Source organism: Chenopodium quinoa, unplaced genomic scaffold, assembly GCF_001683475.1.
Source record: "Chenopodium quinoa cultivar QQ74 unplaced genomic scaffold, ASM168347v1, whole genome shotgun sequence".
Taxonomy (NCBI): domain Eukaryota; kingdom Viridiplantae; phylum Streptophyta; class Magnoliopsida; order Caryophyllales; family Amaranthaceae; genus Chenopodium; species Chenopodium quinoa.
This window is the reverse complement of record NW_018742651.1, coordinates 4,511,488-4,534,222: the sequence shown is the minus strand read 5'-3', so window position 1 is coordinate 4,534,222 and position 22,735 is coordinate 4,511,488. Positions and strand designations below refer to the sequence as shown.

Genomic DNA, 22,735 nt, shown 5'->3' with positions numbered 1-22,735 from the left:
CATGGTTTATAAGCATGATGATGGCTAAAGAACCATGAAAGTAACTATGTAAATAGGTGTTTTAATATGTTAGCTTCATCAGGTAAGTACACTATGCATACACGAGTTGTATATGTGTAGAAATATTTACATAAGCTTTAAGTTTAATTAGTTCTCTCACTTGAAGTTTTTTTATGACAAACAAACTTCAATATAATGTTTATCTTAATTAAGTGTTTATGTGAAGACAGGAACTGACTTAGGTGAATTAAATGGGTTGGAACATAGAAGACTTCAATAGGAACAAGAGAGAATGAATGAACCTAAAGCAGGTTCTCCCATGAGAGCCAAACCACAAAGGAACCTGAAGGTATTCTCTAACAAGATCCAGAAGGAACTTTCGGCAGGCTTTCCCACGAAAGCCAGAGCATGTTCCCTAACAGGAACGTTCTCTAACAGGAACTTGAAGACAGCAAGTTAAGGAGTTGACTTGGTCTGCGTTGAAGACAGCAAGTTCCAGTTAGGAACTTGGCATGCGGTTCTAGAAGTGGAACGTTGCCCTAAGATCTAGAATACATCAATACTACAAGATTCCAGATCAAGAGTTTCAAAGAAACAACATGAAGACAGAGAAATCAAAGTATATTGCTATAGGATTCATGTAAGTATGTTGGACATAAAAGTCAGTCTGGAACAAGTCTAAAGAACCAAGGTGAACTCATGATAGTCAATGAAATTAGAGTTACTGACTTGTCAAGAACTCAGTGACAGTCAGAGTTCCAGAACCTAATCGAAACTTAAGTCTGCACGTCGTGAAAGGTCGATTTAATGATATAAATATTAACCTAATACGTGCATATCTTTTAGGGATTTGGTTTTATAGAATAAAGATATTTATTTTCTAATAAATCCCATTTGGAAAAAGATAAGTTATTTTTGGAAAGTACTTTAAGAAAAAATAAGTTTAGAATAAAATCAGATTTTATTAAAAGTATATCTTTGAAAAAGATAAACTACTAGTATATTTGGAAAATATAAGTTTAGAATAAAATCTTATTTTATGATAAGTATATCTTATAAAAAAGATAAGCTAGTTGGAATAAAATCTGATTTTATGATAAGTATATCTTTTGAAAAAGATAAGTTAATATATTTGGAAAGTATATGTTTTAAATAAAATTTGATTTTATAGAAAACATATCTTATTATTATTGACGTAATATATTCTTAACAAAAAGATATATTTTTGGAAAACATATTTTTAGAAGATATCTTTTAAACATATCTTTTGAGAAAACTTATCTTTTACGAAAAGAATGATTTGGGTATACTATAAATATGCTCATATGTATTCATTCAAAGTTGAGGCTGACGAAACTTAGTAGTCGTGCTTAATGGTTTCATCCTTCACCACGAAGCTAAGTCAAACCTCCAGGTCAAAGTTCCAGTCAGGTTTGGTTTCAGTTAGTCCAGTAAGTTTCAGACAGATTTTAAGTGTCCAACATATTAGTTTTATCTCTTTATTTATTGATATGTATTTTAAGTTATTCTTTGAGATCTTGTAATTGGAAAAAGGGGTTTTGAGTGTTTTATGTATTGGGGTGTGAGGAGTTTGAACGTCTCTAAAATTCGAGTTGTAGCTATGAGTAGTACTTAGGGAGTACGAGTGAATCTAAGTGTGGGACTTAGATTGGGTAGGATAGGGTCCTATCGAATAGCAAGTGTCCTTGCTGGAACTTGTGAGAAAGGTCTGTGCATAATAGGTTGTAATTTGGTATTGCCTTATTATAGTGAAATGTTTGTGCTGGAAATCCCTTGATGGGTCGAGGTTTTACTTCTAGTTGGACCCTACAAGGTTTCCTTGTAAAATCCGCATTGCATTGTCTAAGTTCCTAACAACAATCAGTTTTATATTCCGCGAAAAGTAGGCACTAGAAACATACTACAATTCACCCCCCCTCTTGTAGTATATCATCCGAAATGACATATTGTTTGATAGATATTTTTTTAATAATAAAAAATTCTTTATTATAAATAAAAATGCTTATGTTATCCAATAATTAATTTATCTTGTTTTTTTGTAAGAAAGACAAATGAACGATTGTTTTCTATGGATTGTATTTGATCTTTGATTAAACGGTTTTTTCACCAAATGCCCTTGAACTCTTCAAAAATTCACCAAATACCCTCAAGTTTTCCAAAATTCACCAAATGCCAGTGACAATTTGTACTATTCACACCATGACCTGTAACTGCCTCTGACGTTAGTCCACCGTTAGTGCAAATTTACCATTTAGCCCCTATTGTCTTAAATGGCGCCATGACTACCATTGACTCTTTCAGTTGATAAAAAAAGTCCCAAAATTTTAAACTTTTCGAATTTCACTTCCTCTCTTTGATTTGTTCTTCAAGGTTTCAGCCAAAAGGAACCCAAAAAAATTCACAAAAAATCCAATCTCTTCCAAATCAGAAGCTTGTGCAAGGTAGAACGAAGTTCCATAAGAATCAGTTATCCTGAATTGTGGGTAGAAACAACCCGTGCGACGTGATTCGATAGGCTTGGCTGGGTTTGGAGCAAAATTGTAATCGGAATGTTTCATTTGGTCTATCTCAACTCGCGCAAGGTACCATTCTCTTTTTCGCTCTTGAAATCACTTTCGTTTTTTAGGGTTTATCTCGAAAATCGATTTAGGGTGTAGGGTTTGATGAATGTGGTTGCTTGGTAACTGTAAATTGTTTGTGGGTGATTTATGTATGTTATTTCATGATGCGTGTGGTTGATTTGTATAGGTAGTTGTGTTTTTGTTTGGTTGTATATGGTTCCTACACTCATTGAATAGGTAGTTGTATATGGTTTATGTACTTAGTGAATTATTTGTGTGCATACATAGGATGACTCATGTATGGCTGGAGGTTATATATAATGATTCTGCATTTGATGTGCTGATTGAAGACACTGATAGGAGTAATTTAATGGAGTTGTTTGAGTACATGTTTGAGGATTCAGTAAAACAAAGTGTATACCTCCATAAATATTTCACTTTGTTGATTGATAAACCTAGAACAAATAGAAAGTTGGAGTTATGTGATGATAGAGATTTGTTGAAAATGTGGGAGTGGAATGAGGGTAAAGAAACCATAAAAGTGTGGATACAGGCAACTGGTGTTCCAGGAATGGTGTTTAAGTCTGCTGAAGCTAGTTGGAAAAAAAAAGATTAAAGATGAAGTAGAGAAGCAAAGGTGTAGGTTGGAAAAGTTTCAGGCAGAAAGGGAACTGATGGAGCAACAGCAATATATTGTTGCTGTTGAGGTGCCTGTTGTTAATGCAGATAATTCAGGAGTTGAGTATATGAGGGTTTTTGACACTGATGTTGCTGATGAGATGTTCCTAGGTGCATCTCAACCACAACCCTCCCAAACTTCAACTCCTCCCAAGCAATCCCAACCAACATCACCACCAAACAACCAGACAAAGAAAACACCTAGAAAGATAATGGCCTCTAGAAGGAAAAAAACCACCCCTAAAAAGGGACCAAATACTAAATCCCCACCCCAACCAAAATCTGCACCCCAGCCACATTTTACACCCTAAATAGAGTGTCCACCCCAACCAGAATCTGCACCCTAACCAGAATCTCCACCCCAACCCCATACATAATCTCCACCCCATCCTGATTCTCCAATCCAACCAAATTCTCCAAATCAACCAGATTCTCCACTTCAACCCGAGTGTCCACCACAACCAAATGCACCATCCCAACCTTCCCAGCCACAATCAACACAAGATAAACCCAAAAAGGGAGGGAGAGCTAGACCTAAAGGCTTTAGAGTCTCTAAAAAGACTGCTGTAAAATAGGGGATAAGGGTAGAAAAGGGACAAACAAGTAGTAGAAGAAAGTCAGCAAGAATTCGAGCCAGGTCAGAGGACATGGTAAACTCTGACAGTGAGGATAATGATTACAGTATGTCTGGTAGTGATATGGATGATGAAGAAGATATTGCTGATTTCATAGTGGATGAGGAAGAAATTGAGTGTTTGTATGATGATATCCCTGAGAAAAAGTTTGAAGACTACCTTGATGGTTCTTCAAATATGGACAAAACATATCTGAATGGAAAATTTTGGACAAAACAAGAGTTTGGGTCTATAAATTTAGAACCTTGGTTAATATTCCCAGATAGGCAAACATTCACTGATGTCTTCAAGGACTACTGCATACAAGAGGGGTTTGGAGTGTTTGTTGAGAAATCTGACAAGGGGAGGTTTGTAGCCAAATGTGCTATTGATGGTTGTGAGTGGAGGATTCTTGCTGGAGAGATGACTGATAAGATCAGTTGGGCAATTAAGAAGATAAGTGGGGAGCACAAGAGTTGTGGCAGGCTGGAGGAGAATCCAGTAGTGACTTCAGAGTGGCTATGCAAGCATCTGAGAGGGGAAATTTAAGCAAACCCAGACATACCTGTTCATGCACTTCAGAAGATATGTATGGAAAGATACAGAATTCTTGTCAAGACAAGGTTATTCTACAAGGTCAAGGCAATGGCTAAAGAGAAGATTCATGGAAACTATGGAGAGTCTTACTCACTTCTACCTAGGTATGCAGAGATCATTAAGGCAACTAATCCTGGTAGTTGGGCTTTGATCACTTGGAAAGAACAAACACCAACTGAAGTTCCAAAGTTCAGAGCATACTTTTTCTCATTAGCAGCTCAACTTAGGGGATTTTAAAGAGGGTGCAGGCCCATAATTGGTATTGATGGTGCCCACCTTAGTGGATATTTTAAAGGCATTCTGTTAACTGTTGTAGGTATTGAAAGTAATAATGAGATATTTGTTATTGATTATGGGATAGTTGACACTGAAAGCTGTGACAGTTGGTCTTACTTCCTGAGAAATCTCATGAGTATGTTTCAAAATGAAGGCTGCAACAGAGATAATTGGACTTTCATCAGTGACAGAATAAAGGTAATGCCATTGTTTTTTTGTGTAATTATACTTCCTTGACTGAATTGTAATACTTACTGTTGTTTTATGTGATTTTGTTTTGCAGGGAGTAGACTCAGCAATGCATGAAACTTTTCCTAGAGCTACTAGAAGAGTATGTTGTCAAAATCTTTACATAAACTGCAAAGCTGCTGGTTTTAGTGGAAAATCATTTCATAAGCTGTTTTGGATAGCAACCGATGTATATAATGAGTATGTCTACAACAAGGCCATGCAGAAGATCCTAAAGTATAATCCAAAGGCTGTAGAGTACTTAGAGATTGTAACTGAACAATGGTCAAGGCATACATTTGATCCATCTGTCAGGTGTGTTCATAATACCACAAATTTTGTGGAGTCCTTCAATTCATGCACCAAAAATTACAGAGATCTCCCTGTCCTGACTCTCCTTGAAGGTAACTTGCTGACTTTTTTTTTCTGTCCTAGTTCTAGCAATAGTTTTCCTTGTTATGCACATTATAAACCTTTCCAAAATATGGTTTGTTTTGTTTATCTAGCTATTAGGAAATGGTGCATGAAAAGAATTGGAGTGAGGTATGAAAAAGCTGCTGCTATGGGGCCAGATGACTTGACTGAGTATGCATCTAGGATTTTGCAAAGTAGGAGTGATGAGTCTAGGTTATGTTATGCTACAGCTTGTGGTGGTGGGGAATTTGAGGTGAGAGATAGACATGATCTGTATCCAATTAAGCTGCAAACTGGTACTTGTGGTTGTGGGGTTTGGTAGTACTCTGGTATCCCTTGCAAGCATGTGTTAAGGGTGATTTATCATGAAAGACTGCAACCTACAGATTATGTTTCTGCTTGGTTCAAGGGGGCTGCATATAAACAAGTGTATGAAGAGAATATCCACCCTATGCCTGATTCAACTCAATGGAAATCATTCAATCTTCCTGAGATACAACCTCCATTCATAAAGAGGAGTGCTGATAGACTACGCAAAATAGAGAAGAAGAGGGCCAAATGAAGCAAGGAAGGGAAAGAGAACAAGCACAGTTAAGTGTAGCTTGTGCAAAGAAATGGGGCATAACAAGTTAACTTGTGCTGCAAGGAAAAGGAAGGCAACTGATGAAGCAACCACATCCAAGTCCAAGTCAACAACAAGAAAGAGATCAAGGAATGAAGCATAAACTCCACCCCAAACCTGAATAGCTGCAACTGTATTTTTTGGAAACATCTTTTTGAACAAAACATACTTATTGGTGTACTTATTTAGGCAGCATCATTTTTAACATTATTTGTACTTATTTTTGGGTGTCAATTAATGAAATTGTAAGACAATTAAAATTAACAACTGTGTTCTTATTATTTATTCATTTTTTTTGAAGTTGTTACAACCTAATCACTTCAACAACACAACTACAATGATTACAACCAAAACTATCCCTAATTTTATAAGCACATTAACAAGCTTTTGCTGCTTTTTGATCTTCTTCTTTAATTGCTTCAACTCTTCATGCATACTCATCTGTCTTTCTGCATCCCTTGTGTCCATGTTTCCCCTTCCCCTACTCTGAAATTCTTGCTGTTGATTGCTCGAACTTTCTTCAACAACAACTTTGCACCATTTGAAATTGTTACACGCATCACACTTGTAATAAAGCCTTTGTGGATTTAAAGATGAACCGGAACTTCGAATAAAAAATTTCCTCCCACAAACACAATATTTGTTTGTCATGTAAGAAACCTCGTGCATTGAGGAGGAAGATCTAGAAATATAACTCATAGTGTGTTAATTTGTGGTTACTTTGATGAAAAAAGGATTATTAAGCCTTCTACATTCAAGAGTATTTATAAGAGAGCAAAATAACGGCTAGTTCCCAAATTTGAAAAGTAGTCGTTGTACCTTAAGCAAAACAGAGGTATTTTGTGTAATTTTTATTTCAAAATTTAGGCATTTTGTGTAATAAGTTTATAAATTAAGGGCATTTGGTGAATTAAGTTTTGCACTAATGGTGGACTAACGTCAGAGGCAGTTACAAGTCATGGTGTGAATAGTACAAAACGTCACTGGTATTTGGTGAAATTTGGAAAACTTGAGGGTATTTGGTGAATTTTTGAAGAGTTCAAGGGCATTTGGTGAAAAAACCGTTGATTAAAAGTTGTGAAAGGATCGGACATGTAGTTTCATTGGTTTTGACCAATCTTTGCATTTGTTTTGGTAAATATAGAAAGGAATATTTGTTACGAGCATTCTCTATTAATTTTTGAGCTGTGACAATTACGTGATGTTGTGCTACAAGCTCGTGCACTTTTATTGAAAAAAATAAATAGGAAAAATTACTCCCATTAATCTGAACTTTGCCTCGTCCCCCCAAATTAATCCAAACTTTCGATTATTATCTATCACTCCCAACTTTAGGGGGTATTAATTTCTATTGCACCTAATAGGTCACCCAACCTGATGTAGCAGGTTACCTAGATATGTGTCAGCATATGATTCGCTTAAAAAATAAAAATTAAAATTAAAATTAAAATAAATAAATAAAGTTAAAAAAATAAAATGAAATAAAAAAAACACCTTCTCTCTCCTCCCTTCTCCCCCTTCCCTCTCTGCTTCCTTCCCCCATCCCTTCCCTCACGGCCACCAGCAATCAGATGCTGGCAACACTACCTCCCCTTCCCCCACCTCCGTATCGCCGCCTCCCAGCCCACCTCCCCGCTTCCCTTTTCCCCTGCGCACTTCACACACGTACTCCACCAACCTCCCTGCTTCCCTTTCCCTGCAACTCCACCAACATCCCGTTGCAACCACGACCACCAGCAACAGCCTACTTCTACCACGACGAGTGTCGATGCTGGTGCTTCCCCGATCACCTCCCCTTTCCTCTCCGATCACCTTGCAAACCACCCAAAACCCCCCAAATCCTAACCCTTAACCCTAACATTCGAAACACTACAAAAACGGCGACGAAATCAGCCACCAACGGCCGAAATCTGCCTATAAAGGGTTGAAATCAACCATTCAGCCCCAACATCTACCGATTTCGGCCATTTTGTGGCCAATTTTGGTGGTCGATTATGGGGAGGGGGGTTGTTTCATGGTGGGGAAACAGTCGTGTAGTGGGTGTGGTGGCTGGCCATTTTTGGCCATTGTGGTGGTTTATTTGGTGAGGGGGCTGTGATGGGTTTTCAATTGTGGTGGGCGAAGGGAGTGCGTGTGGTTGCTGGGCTGCGTGAGGAGAGTGTGTGCGCTGGTGGTGGCGGTGTGGTGGTGGAAGTGGGGCAGGTGATGGATTAGTTTTAGGAAATTAAATTTTTTTTTGTTATTATTTTTCACTTTTTTTTTTCCGACCAATTACATATTGACACGTGTGAAAAAAATTAATTCACAAATGTTAACCTGATTAACCGGTTTCAGGTAAATTGGGTGCAATAGAAATTAATACCCCCTAAAGTTGGGAGTGATAGATAATAATCTAAAGTTCGGATTAATTTCGGCGGATGAAGCAAAGTTCAGATTAATGGGAGCAATTTTTCCAAATAAATAAATAAAGGGCGCAAATTTATTTTATTTTATTTTATTTATTTATTTATTTTGAGGAAAGGGCGCTAATAATTTTGTTTAAAAATATTCATTGAATTAGCAAGAAAAAATCATCTTCCGACATAATAGGAAAATCTTCCTACTATTAAAATATAAAATTAAGGAAAATTTGGAAATTATAGCAATTTAAACTTAGTATTTTGCAAATTACAGTCATTTTAAAAAAAAATTGCTAATTGAAGCCCAATAGCTATTATAAGTTGTAAAGTGAAACCTAATTCAAAAAATTTTTTATTGGCTTGCGTGTTAAAAAAAGTTCGTGTAAGGTTGTAGTGGCCATTTTAGCTCTTAAGGAACTTAATTAAGCTCGAAATTAGCAAAAAAATAACATAAGTGCCTCATTTTGCGTAATAAAAATGTATTGATTTATGGACAACTATTTAATCCTGTATAAACATGACAAAGACGTTAATTATTTTGCCAATTCCGAGCTCAATTTGGTTCCTTAAGAACTAAAATGACCGTTAAAACCATAAACTTAACATTTTTTCGACATGCAAACCAATGAAAAAATTAAATTGCGTTGCAATTTAAAATTTATAACAAATTTTTGCCTGTAATTTGTCAAAAAATAAAAATTGTTGCAATTTGCAAAATACAAGTTTTAAATGACTGCAATTTGTAAATTTTCATAAAATTTATAAGGAAACATATGACAATTAATTAAGAACCCAAAGAGGCAATATAAATTATGGGATTTAATAAATAGTAATTATAAATATAGACAAATTTGTGTTAAAAGACCTGTTAAGTTGTCTATTTTGTGGTTTCAAAAAAAAAGTTGTCTATTTTGTTAAAAATAACCTTTTAATTGAAAAGTTGTACAAAAAAAAATGACCTTTTAAGTTATATTAGTTGTGAGGGGTACTAGGCTGAATTTTCCGGGTGGTCAACGGCGGAACTCTGGTGTTGACTCTCACATGGGAGTCTACGTGACTAAAAAAAGCTCACGCATTCTTTTTCCCCTTTATCCCCCAAATTTTGCTCCATTTCGAACGGGAAAAAAACGTGTGGGCTTTTTTAAAAAGTCACGTAACTCCCACGTGAGTGTTAACGCCGGAGCACCGCCGTTGATTGATAAGTCTATTTTATATACACACACACACACACATATATATATATATATATTTGAGCTTTGCAGAGCTATTTTTATTACTAATATACGCTTTTTAGTGTTTTTATAGAGTTGGTATTACTTTGTAGAAATTTGCAAATTAATGTCAAGTCCCAAGCTTATTGAGCCACTACGAAGATATTAAAGTTTGATCGTATTTTATGATCGTATATTTGAAGCCCAAGGTCGAGCTAATTATATTTTGTTCGGTGATTTAAGACTCAGTTCGTTTGGAGTTTTAATTTTATTACGAGTCCAATACTTGGATATCAAGGAAAAGGTTATTGGGCCAATTCATATAAAAGCACAAGTTAAAAATCCAAGATAAAAGAATCCCATTACCAAAGAAAATAAGAGCTGCTAGGCCAATCAATTGATCTGGCCCGATCGGACGATAGCTGGCTCGGTAGGGTAAGCATGTTGCTGGGAAATGTTTCGTTTCATCATAGTGGGCTTGTTTTTTAGGCCTACTTGATTTTGTTGGGTTGGTGAAGATGTTTATAAATAGAGGTAGTAGTAGTAGGAAACTAGTTCTTCGCCCGAGTAATGCTTGGATATTCACTAGAAAAAAAATATATTATTTTTATAAATTAGTATAAGTTTTGAGAAGTATATATTTATGTTATCAAATTATTATAAATTGAATACGACAATGTAGATTACTTATCTCTAATTTATTTTCTTGACATCTTATGATTTAAAATTAAGTTAAAATCCTTTTTTTAGAGTAGAAGACGAACAATACATTTTTATATATTAACGATGAAAGATTCAAGGGAATATACAAAAAAAAAATATTTATTTAAGTTGTTATTGTTGATCTTGTTTTGGTTGAGATCCGACAAACCGTATCCATGATCCAAAAGCTTGAATCCGAGGACCATGAAGCCCCTATCGTTTAAATAAGCACCTACATAGAAAGTAGAGATTAGCTAACCTCAGAGTGAATCCGGGGATAACCACTCCGATGATAAAGTTAGAATGTGTTTGAGAGAAAAAAGAAGACGGTATGAAGAGAGAGAAATATGTAGAGAGAGAAAGAGAGAGAGAGAGTAATAAATGCTACCCCATTTTATGGTTAATCTTACCTATTTATAATGACTCCTACTGCCAGATTGTTGCATGTCATGCAAACCACTTTTATGCCAAGTGTCGATTAATCAACGCCACGTGCTCAGTTTTAAGAGGGGCCAATATGTGTGCCAATATAAGCCGGTGCCGATATTGATATTTTCATCAAAAAACCCAAACCATCCTAGTCTGTAATTCTTAGGTTGTCGGCACTGTATCAGTTATCGATATCCTCCCATATAACTAGCCCTCCCCCCCCCCTACCAAGTGAGGACGTTAGGGTAACCAGTGCTCTCACTTTTAAACGAAGGCTATGATATGCAGCTTAGAATGTAGTTTACGTATGTTTCTTGCACTCTGTCTAGCACTGTCGATGTCATCTTATGTCTTATACACTTTGGTTTGTTGAAGTCTGATTTCATTTAAGTGGAGTTGCTTATCTAGTGGGCAGTTATTGAAAGGAGCGTAAAAGCGAAAAACTTTGTTTTACCCCCAAAGTGACATTGTCTGCCGACTGCAGATAAGGTCCACTTAATACAATAGTGTGGGAACAAAAAAACTCCGTTTTCCCCCAAAGTGACCTTGTCTACCGGCTACAGACAAGGTCCACTTAATACAAGAGAGAGGGAGCAAAAAACTCCGGTTCCCCCAAAGTGACCTTGTCTGCCGGCTGTAGACAAGGTTTACTTAATACAAGAGAGTGGGAGAGAAAAACTCCTTTTTCCCCCTAAAGTGACCTTTTCAGTCGGTTGAGACAAGGTCTACTTAATACAAGAGAGTGGGAGCGAAAAACTCCATTCCCCCCAAGTGACCTTGTATGCCGACTGCAGACAAGGTCTACTTGATACAAGAGAGTAGGAGCGAAAAACTCCGTTCCCCCCCCCCCCAAGTGACCTTGTATGTCGAATGTAGACAAAGTCTTCTTAATACAAGAGAGTGGGTGTGAAAAGCTCCGTTCCCCCCTAGTGACCTTGTATGCCGACTGCAGACAAGGTCTACTTAATACAATAGAGTCGGAGCAAAAAACTCTGTTTTCCCCCCCAAGTGACCTTGTATGCCGACTCTATACAATGTCTTCTTAATACAATAGAGTAGGAGCGAAAAACTCCATCCCCCCCTCTCCAAGTGCCCTTGAATCCCGATTGAAGACAAGGTCTACTTAATACAAGAGAGTGGGAGCGAAAAAATCCATTTTCCCCCAAGTGACCTTGTATGCCGACTGCAGACGAGGTCTACTTAATACAAGAGAGTGGGAGCGAAAAAATCTTTCACCCCTCCCACCCAAGTGAACTTGTATGCCGAATGCAGACAAGGTCTATTTAATATAAGAGAGTGGGAATGAAAAACTCTGTTTTTCCCCCCAAGTGACCTTGTATGCCAATTGCGGACAAGGTCTTTTTAATACAAGAGAGTGGGAGAAAAAAACTCCTTTTTCCCCCAATTGACCTTGTATGCCGACTGCAGACATGGTCTACTTAATACAAGAGAGTGGGAGTGAAAAACTCTGTCCCCCCCCCCCCAAGTGACCTTGTATGCCGACTACAAACAAGGTTTACTTGATACAAGAGATTTGGAGCGAAAAAACTCCGTTTTCCCCCAAGTGACCTTGTATGCGAACTGCAGACAAGGTCCACTTATTTGTGGTTTGCCGATTGTAGACTGGAACACGAACCGTTCAAGTTAATGAGCGGGAAATCTATAAAGAATTTTGACACGTGACATCAATCTAACGGTGCAATATTGAAGCCGCAAAATTACCCCTGTCGTTGGATTTCTAACGGGGTTGTCACATAAAACGTCACCTTTTAAAACCCTCTTTGCACTACTTTTTATTTTTTATTTTTATCTTCATTGTGAAAACGAATTTCTAAAAGAATTTGTGAGAGATTTTCAACATCCGTGCAGCAATCATTGTTCTTCGGAAGCAATTACTTGCATAGGAATCATCGGACTTTGAAGCAAGAATTTTTTCCATTCTTCACTGTGGGCGAATAATCTAAGGTATTTACAAACCCTCAGTTTTTAATTTGCATGTTTTTTTTATTGGCTTTCGATTTTAGCTTTTAGGTTGATACATTAGATGCCTGTAGTAGTATTGAGGAAGAACAACCTACCCTTAGCCATGTTAGGTGCCGTCTTATAAGACAATCCCTAAGAAAAGATATCGGCCAAAATAAAGGAATTGCTTCTTCTCTTTCTGATAATATTGACGACCCGTTTCAGCCGTTATCTACAGAAGAACAGAGAAAAGCCTTTTACCATCATAAGATATTGGCGGACTGAGAGAGAGCGATTCGCCTCACTAATCCTAACATTCCTGACGATATTAAAGTTCTCAATATTGAGCTGATTAATGTTCGGTATCATTTGCGAAGTTTTGTTGATAAGCCCGACATTGATCAATACAGTTCTAACGTTGGTAATATCCAAGTTAATACTGCTGCAATGCCTAGGGTTAAACAGATAAGTTATCAGCCTCAAGCTGCTGCAGACAGGGCTGAGCCTAGTAAGAGGCCAGGGCAAGCACATGTATGGGTGTTCAAATATTTGAAAACTCGGAGCTTTGAATCCATGGTTACGATCTGTTCATTTTTAAGAATGGTGATCTTTGTTGTTGAATTCATTGTTGAGTTGATTGTGTTTTTGAATTTCTTTGGGAATTGAGGAGTCGGAGGGATTTCTAATCACCGCGGAGCAGGAGCCATGAACCTGGCTGGAGGCAGGCGGCTGTTCATGATGGTGGCTAGTAGTACGCGACTGGTCATGATGGTGGCTGGAGGCGAGCAACTAGTCGTGAAAAGATGGTTGAATGTTGTGGTGTTTGGATCGAAATTGGTGGGTTGGTGGCTGCTTTAGCGATGGAATTAGTGGTTAGGTTAGGAGCTACTAGGTCGGTGGGGTTACTAGTTTGGTCAAGGGTACTCGGTCATGGGTTACTAGGTCGGTCAAGGGTTAATCGGTCAGGGATTACTATGTCGGGCAGGGGATAATAGTTCGGTCAGGGGTTACTAAGCCGGTCAGGGGTTACTTGGTCGGAGCGAGGGGTTACTATGTCGATCAGGGGTTACTTGGTCGAGGGTTACTTATATGTTAGCTGGCCACACCATGTGGCCAGCCACACAAAAAACCTGCTGACAAACAATAAATGATATAATCCAACTTAGAAATTAAATATATCATCTTAACAATTAATCATATCATCCAAATAATAAATGATATCATCCAACTTAGAAATTAAAGATATCATCTAATCAATTTATCACGGCATCCAACTTAAACACTAAAAGGTAGCATCCAAATAATTAATCCAAATTTGTTTAAGTTATTTTTTGATTTTAAATGTGTTATATGTTAGTTTCACAGTTGCGCTAATTTTGTTTAAAAAATCACTTTCTTTGTTGCATGTGTTGAATGATTGTCTAATGAATTGGTATATACTTTTAGGAGAAAATTAATAAGTGTTATATTTATTTGGGATAAAGTTTCGAGAATAATCCCACCTTTGGGGCATCCACGAAAAATAATCTCACCTTTGGCATATTTTTAAGCAATCCCACTTTTATACCTAATCTGCACCTAATTGTCCTAATTGACCTAGAACCAATTGAGTAGGTAATTTTTTTAATTATGTTAATTTACACATGTCACAACGTGATTTGTCAAAAAATAAGTTTAAATTTTAATTTTAATTAATTATTATTTATTTTAATTAATTATATTAAAACAACCACCACCATCCCCAACCACCTCCCCATCGCCACCATCAGCCCAGACCAGACTGTCGCCGAGCCAGACCACTAGCCAGTCGCCGCTAATCATCCTACCCAGTCCAAACTAAGAAAACGCAAGCTCTGATTTGGTGTTGCTTCAAATTGGCGATTGAGGAAAGGGGAAGGAGGCCGAAAGCTAGATTGGAGCACCCATAAAATGGGGAAAGGGGATAGCTGCCGGAATCAGGACGGGGGAACGGAGAAAGGGTTTTTGAGGGTTGCGGGATGGTTGGTTTTCGAGGGTTTTAGAGACGGTGGAAGGGAGGTTGGTGGTTCGGCGAAGGGAGGCATTGCCGCTAGGGGAGGCGGTCTGGGAAGTTGGCGCTGTGGGGCAAGGGAGTCCGGCACCAAGGATGGCCGGAACAGGTGGCGAGGAAGGTGGTTGGGGCTGGTGGGTGGTGTATTTAGTTAATCAATTAATTTTTTTTTTCTTACAAAAATTAAAACTTTTTAAATTTAATTTTTTTGACCAATCACTGGCCGACACGTGTCTAGTAACTTATTATAACAGGTTACACTAGTTGGGATAATTATGAGTGGATTGGTTACAAAGGTGGGATTATTTAAAAATATCCCAAAGGTGGGATTATTTTGTGGGATTATTTTTAGTTAATCAATTAATTTATTTTTTCTTACAAAAATTAAAACTTTTTAATTTTTTTTACCAATCACTGGCCAACACGTGTCTAGTAGCTTGTTATAACATGTTACACAACTGGTTGGGACAATTATGAGCGGATTGAGTACAAAGGTGGGGTAATTTAAAAATATCCTAAAGGTGGGATTATTTTTCACAGACGGCTCAAAAGGTGGGATTATTCCCAGCAATTTTTCCATTTATTTATAGAATAAAAAAAAATTATTATTGTAGGCGTCGTTCGAAGTGCGCCTACATTAAAGCATGTGTGAATATGCTTGGCACTCATAGGAAGTGAGAATTGACATATACGATTAGAGACAAGGAAAGTAGGGAGCTGCCAACAAGCTTTTTTTAAAGAACTTGTAAACCGTTCACGTATCATAAAAGGCAACCACGAATAAAGGGATAACGAAAGGCAACAACGATTGACCCGTGAAGGTTACACCCCATTCATAATCCATGAGATTACTAACTCCATATGGTTCAGAACCACGAAAGGAGGATCGGGGATGATGGTACGAAGTGAGTCATGGAGTCACATTCGCCCGTATTGGCCTTTACTCGATTCTTATAGTGAAAAGTGATTCTTGCGATCTCAAAGGCATACAAACAAAGATTCAATTTACTCCAAACTATTATTAGGCTAAATTGGTTGAATATTAATGCAACATATAATTCTAAAATATTAGTGATCACTTTAATTATAACAAGATTAAAAAGGATCCTAAACCGGTTGTCCAAATTATCTTATTAGGCGTGATTTTCAATTACATATTCCCTTTAACATGCAATATGGTGATCAATAAATATAATAAAATAAGCATTAATATTGGAAGCAATTCAACAATAATATCATTAGTCAAATCAAATATAAAATAACCTAATCATGATGCTAGCAATATTAAAATAAAATAAGAGTAATTAAATTAATTAATTACTCACATTCCGCGGGTTCCTTTAAATTGCTACATCATGAATAAACTGCTAGTAACTTTAATAAAAATATGAAGCAAATGAAAATTAAATTAAATAAATATAGATTTGATTTGGTCCAAACCCTCAGTTATTTATACCTTTCACGCCTTGGTTTAAGGACGGAACCTCAGGTTTAGTATAGTCTCCTTGGAGTGCTTAAGGGAAGAATGATGTAATTAGGAATATAGGTTTAAGGCTTAGAATATGGGAGAGAGAAAAGAGAATGATTTTTGGTGTAAAAGAGAGAAAGAGAGAAGGATTTGATGATTGAAAAAGGGGAGATATGACCTCTATTTATAAGGAAAAAAGAGGGTCGAAGAATCAAGAAAAGATAAGAATTCAAAACGGATAAAACTCTTGCGATAGAACAGTTTTTGTAATTTTTGTTTTTATCATATCTTTTGATCCAAAAATCGGAATAAGATGAATAAGATATAATTGGAAATCTATTGAAGTCTACTTTCTAACCCAATTAGAATCAGATTAAAATATTTTATAGAATAAAAGATATGGCCGAAATAGTGAGACGGTGTCAGTTTTGGATAGAGTTTGACATTTTATTCATATCTTTTCCGTTATAGCTCGGAATTGATATTATAATATATCATTGGAAAGATAATTTTAAGGGATATCCAACCATATAAAATTTGGATAAAAACTATGAGGCACTAAAATCATATCTGAATATCTTTTAACGTCTTTCAATTCGGATAGAATTAGGATTTTCAAAAAGAAAAGTTTTATTCAATTTCAAACTCTTTAATCTTATCTTTTCAAAAAATGATAATTAAGATTTTTTAGAAACTTATAGAAGCTTCCAATTAATCCTAATTGGTTTAGGAATGGGACTAAATAATTTGGACCCTCCACATAATCATTGGGTCGTAGGTAAGGTGGGCTTAGGTTCGATTTGGGCTCAGTTTAATATTTTGACCACAACTTATTCGTTATAAGTTGGATTTGGGCTTATAATATATCGTTGGAAAGCTCTTTTTAAGACCCATCAAACTATTAAATCATTGGACCTATATTATGGACCAAAATAAACTGTACTAAACGTTTTTATAAAAAGGACACGAAATGAATGATTTTAAAGGACACGAAATGAATTATTTTGGGTTTAAAGGCACAAAAAGAGGAAAATAAGTTATAGTTTGGGGAAATGGAATAGGAATTGGGTTGGTTTATGAAAATATGGACTTGAATATGGATTTAAGCACTACAAAGATTAAATACTCAACCCGACCAATAATGGTGGTGAAAGGTTGTTCATCATCGGGTTTGATTTTGGGGAGACATTTTTATGTGTCTACAATTATTAATGGATATTGTAGGGAATAAATTTCAAGCGTTAACCCCTAGCTTGAACCCCACTGTGATCATACACTAGAGTGCGGTGGCGTCCAAAAGGGAAGAAGATAGAGCAAAAGAGTCGCCAACAAGTTTTAGGAACTTGTAAACCGTTCACAGGGTGAAGGTTACACCCTTAACGATCCAAGAGATCGTCAACTCCATAAGGTCTAGAACCAAATAAGGGTTCGGGGATGAGGTACAAATCCAACCTAAAAGAGATTGAACCTGCCCTAATAATAGGCCTCTACTTTATTCTGATTGTATTCATGTGCGCTTTTTGATTAACATGCAATCAATAGGGTTAACCCTAAACCTGTTTATCTATGTTGGTTGAATTTAATGCACAAATAAAACTATTATTGGCGATCACTTGAAATTATAATCGAATTAACCCTAACAAGATTATTAATTATCTTATTAAGCGTGATTACAAGTACCAAATTCCCTTTAAACATGCATAAAAAGGTGTGATCAAGCAATAAAGAATAAATATCAAACAACACAATAAATAATCAATTATAATTGAAATAATCATGATAATAACAATCAATAATCATAATCAAAATATTAATCATAATAATTATAGCAATAATGAAATTATGATCATAATCAAAACAATTATAAAATAATCATAAATCATGTTAAAGCATAATAGAAATAGCAAGATCCAAGGCATGATACTAACAAGATTAATAACAAACCCTAGCATATCACTAAGTAATAAAAATCAAATCTTTAACCCTAATATGATACTAACAATCATAAATATTAAGAAGAAAATACGAAGCATCATAACAATCATATTTAATATTAAAATTACCCTAGACATATTACTAGGAATATCATAATAACAATATAAACATGATTTCTACATCATAACATCAATAAATCAATTAAAGTACTTACTTTGATGCCTCGTACCTCTTTCTAATAACAAAATACACACGTTAGTAACTTCAAGGAAAATAATAAACAAAACAAACAAATTAAATAATTGAAAGAGAGATTTGGGACCAAACCCTCAGAAATTAAACCTTTCACGTCTAGGGCGAAGGCAACTTCGAATATGGCTAGGTGTTTCTAGATCTAATGAATGCGGAATTTTGTATTTGAAAACAAAGTTTAGAAAGAGAGAGAGAGAGAGAGATGAAATAATCAAGAAAACTTAATGAGAATTGGTGAATGATTAAGAGAGAATTAGAGAATTAATGATTGCGAATGAAAACTGATTGTAGGTGAATGAAAACGGAGTTTTAATACGTTATTTATAGAGAAATCAGCCAAAAAGATAAAATATCAAAACAGAGCACTTGGCGCACGTAAAATAGAGCTGGCGCACGTAAAACAGAGTTGGCGCCAACACAAGTTGACTGGCGCAAGGCCTGTTTTTGACGCGTTTTCGAAAATCAGATAAGTTTGCCGTACTAGAGGATAAAATCGTATCTTTTCCTCGAAAATGCCTTTTTATTTTAATTAAAACTCTGAAAAGTCAACGAAAGTCAATTTATCAATGCTAATTAAATTAGGAATGAAAAGAACCTTCTAGAAGAATCTAGAAGACTAAAACCATTCCTATTTTCATTAGGAATGATAAATAATATTAGTCCCTCCCCTAGATCATTGGGCCGCATATAAGGCTCAAACCGGGCCCAGTTTAGTAAATTGGCCATGACTTCCTCAATATTCATCGGAATTGGGCTTATAATATATCGTTGGAAAGCTCTTTGCAAGCCTCATCCAACTACATTACTATTGGACCTATACCATGGACCAACCATACTGGATTGGCTGTTTTCTTAAAATAAGTTTTCAAAAATAGAGAGAAGAGAAAAGAAATTAAAACTATCCGCAACACTAGGATTTCCACACTTTCACCTCATTCGATTATGATTCGACATGAAAGGTACTCATCACTGGGTTTGGTTTTTGGGGAGACACAAATGGGTGTCTACAGAAGCCCCCACTTTGACTGAGTTTGGAGAAACGCAAGTTTCGAAAACAAAAGTCAAAGTGGCGATAGGGACGGAGAATGACTCAGAACGTTCTGCGATCCTAAATCACTCTTGTAACCCCGATACCTGCAAAACTTGCGTTAGTTAAACAGATAAAAGAGTTAAGAAATGCGTATCTTGCACCGTCGAGCACACGTCTCTGAAAGTAACTGATTGTTTTGATGACCTCCTGCAAGCTAAAGAATGCCATCCCGCTAGAAATCCGCTACGCCCGTAACTGCTTCCAAATATAGAAGATTGCTTTTTCTGAAACTATCCTCCTCCGCTTTGATAATATTCCGCGTCCAAGGGAATACTATCGAAGATTATCTCTCCTGAAACAATCTTCATCCGTATTGATAATATTCCACGTCCAAGGGAATATTATCGAAGATTGGTTCTCTTGAAACAATCCTCAATTGTTTGTGACAACCCTCCACAATCTAGGGAATGCCATCTTGCTGTTTGTTTTGACGATCTTCCGCAATCTAGGGAACACCGTTGATCAATGTTGCTACATCTTGAGCCTTTTCTTGAATCATAGTGACAACCTTTCCAATCATAGCAAAAGTCGTCGAAGACCGCCTCATCATGAACCGCTCTTCTCATATCTTGGTGACAACCTCCACAATCTTAGCGAACGCCGTCGAAGACCGCCCATCTCGTGCTATCTTCTCAAATCTCGGGTGACAACCTCCACAATCTTAGCAAATGCCGTCGAAGACCGCCCATCTCGTGCTAACTTCTCAAATCTTGGGTGACAACCTCCACAATCTTAGCGAATGTCGTCGAAGACCACCCATCTCGTGTTATCTTCTCAAATCTTTAGTGACAACTTCCACAATCTTAGCGAACGCTGTCGAAGACCGCCCATCTCGTGCTATCTTCTCAAATCTTTAGTGACAACCTCCACAATCTTGGCGAACGCTGTCGAAAATAACTTTACTTGAAGTCATCCTCAGTTGTTGCGATAATACTCAGAAGAAAATTACCGAAGACCAACACTTGTCGATCTTTAAAGCTCGCTCGAACTTTGCTTCCGCTATGCCTGCACGTCGGCGCTTTCGTTGCTTTGAACCTATACGTCGCTGCCTTTTCTGCTTTTGAGCCAATGCTTAGGCGCTTTAAGCTAAGTGAGACGATCTTTCATCAGGTCGATCACTTATTTTCTGTTGTAATCAAACCGACTACTTAATCATGTCAAATTGCTCATAGGGGATAACTGGCGTACCAAGGAACCCGAAATCGCTGTATGAAGTTGAAATCACCTTTTGGAGAGGCTTCGAGCTTTGTCACTGCTGAAATATCTCTGGCACCAAGAATTGACTCTGTCACCGAACGCTATTATAGGGTCTTCCCTGTTCTGCTACACCTGTATTTATTTTGACTATAGAACTTTGCCAATCCCTTAAATTATCTTAGGGTTGACCTAAGGTTTAGCGTTGCTTGACTCATTGACTGGACATGACTCAAGGTATAAACTTGACTTGCTGTGATCGACTGACTCGAGGTTGACTCGACTCAAAGTGAAATAACACACGTGACTCATGACCCGTGTGTGCATTGTAATGTGATCGTGCGACTCGAAAATGCAAAAAGAAAAAGTTTTCCGTCATTTTTGTGGAGGGTACCGACTTTCTCCCGAAAAAGAAAGACGCGAAAAAGAATTGAAAGTTTTGAAGGCGCATGTTGAATGAGCTTAGTCAAATGTTGTTTGATACTATCTCTCAAGGTGCAAGGATTAATCCATCCTAGGCTATCACAACTGTTGACTCAATGATGAAAGCATTTGGGTAACTTAGGCACGAAGGCTAAGCACTTCATACTTCGTGATGTAATGACAATTATGATTGATGAGTGATGTTGATATGACAAAGCATGCTTCAACGTCGTGATTTTATGACAAAGGGCTCCTAATGGAAGTATATTTGGTCATGTATGTGTGATGTGTGTGATAGTGACACTAAATTTAGGCCGCAAGGGCTAAGTGTGTGGGAAAATATATTGAAAAGAGTCAAATGGTGGTGACTCTTAGGCTAGGTAAGCTAATGATGTAGGGATCAAGCCCCCAAGTCTAGCTCTAAATGAAAAGGGATGAGCATAGGAAATCCCTTGATATGATCATGGTGCAAGTGTGTGAATGTGAATATGAATGCATGTTTATTACGGCCGCAACTCAATGTGAGGTTGCCTACGTATCCGTTAGGAATCTGGCCGAACGTAGCTCTAGCCGAACCTCGCACAAGTGTGTGTATACCTCAAAAAGGTCTTTTTAAGGGTTGTAACGTGGTTAGGCTAAAGGTTTAAAGAAGAAGGGGATAAAGGCTTAAGACCCTAGATAAGCCCCCAAGGTGTGCAACCTTGCTTTTGAATCTTTATATTTATGCTTGAGTTTCTACTCTTTTTAGCTCTCTTTTATCTTTTGCTTTAGCATCTATTTTATTTTTATAAGTGTGGGTGTAGGCGTCGCTCGAAGTGCGCCTACATTAAAAGCATGTTGTGAATATGCTTGGCACTCATAGGAAGTGGGAATTGACATTACGATTAGGGACAACGATTAGGGACAAATAAAGTAGGGAGCTGCCAACAAGTTTTTAAGGAACTTGTAAACCGTTCACGGATCATAAAAGGCAACCACGAATAAGGGACAACGAAGGCAACAACGATTGACCCGTGAAGGTTACACCCCATTCATAATCCATGAGATTACTAACTCCATATGGTTCGGAACCACGAAAGGAGGATTAGGGATGATGGTACGAAGTGAGTCATGGAGTCACATTCGCCCGTATTGGCCTCTACTCGATTCTTATATTGAAAAGCATTCTTGTGATCTCAAAGGCATACAAACAATAATTCAATTCGATCCAAACTATTATTTAACTAAATTGGTTTAAAAATTAATGCACACATAATTCTAAAATATGGTGATCACTTGAATTAACAACAAGATTAAAACGGAACCTAAACCGGTTGTCCAAATTATCTTATTAGGCGTGATTTTCAATTACATATTCCCTTTAAACATGCAATATAGTGATCAAAATAAATAATAGAACAACATTAATATTAAAACCAAATTAATCACAATTCCAACAACATAAAATCGTTAGAAAAATAATAATAATAATAATAATAATAATAATAATAATAATAATAATAATAATAATAAAAGGAGCATGATCCTTACTTTGAATCTGTTTGCTTGCAACTATAAAAAAATAAATGAGTTAGTAACTTCAAGGAAATAATAAAACAATAACTAAATCAAATTAAATAAAATAAGGTTG

General features: G+C 36.7%; 1 protein-coding gene across 1 annotated transcript; it reads right to left on the bottom strand.

Moving 5' to 3' along the window:
• Positions 1-6,326: 6,326 nt before the first annotated feature.
• Positions 6,327-6,710, bottom strand: LOC110722190. Its single transcript, XM_021901456.1, has one exon. The coding sequence runs from the start codon at positions 6,708-6,710 to the stop codon at positions 6,327-6,329; it is 384 nt and encodes a 127-aa protein (XP_021757148.1).
• Positions 6,711-22,735: the final 16,025 nt, after the last annotated feature.

Bases quoted from the DNA above. Each gene is read 5' to 3' on its own strand.
- LOC110722190 (XM_021901456.1), bottom strand. From the start codon at position 6,710: ATGAGTTATATTTCTAGATCTTCCTCCTCAATGCACGAGGTTTCTTAC.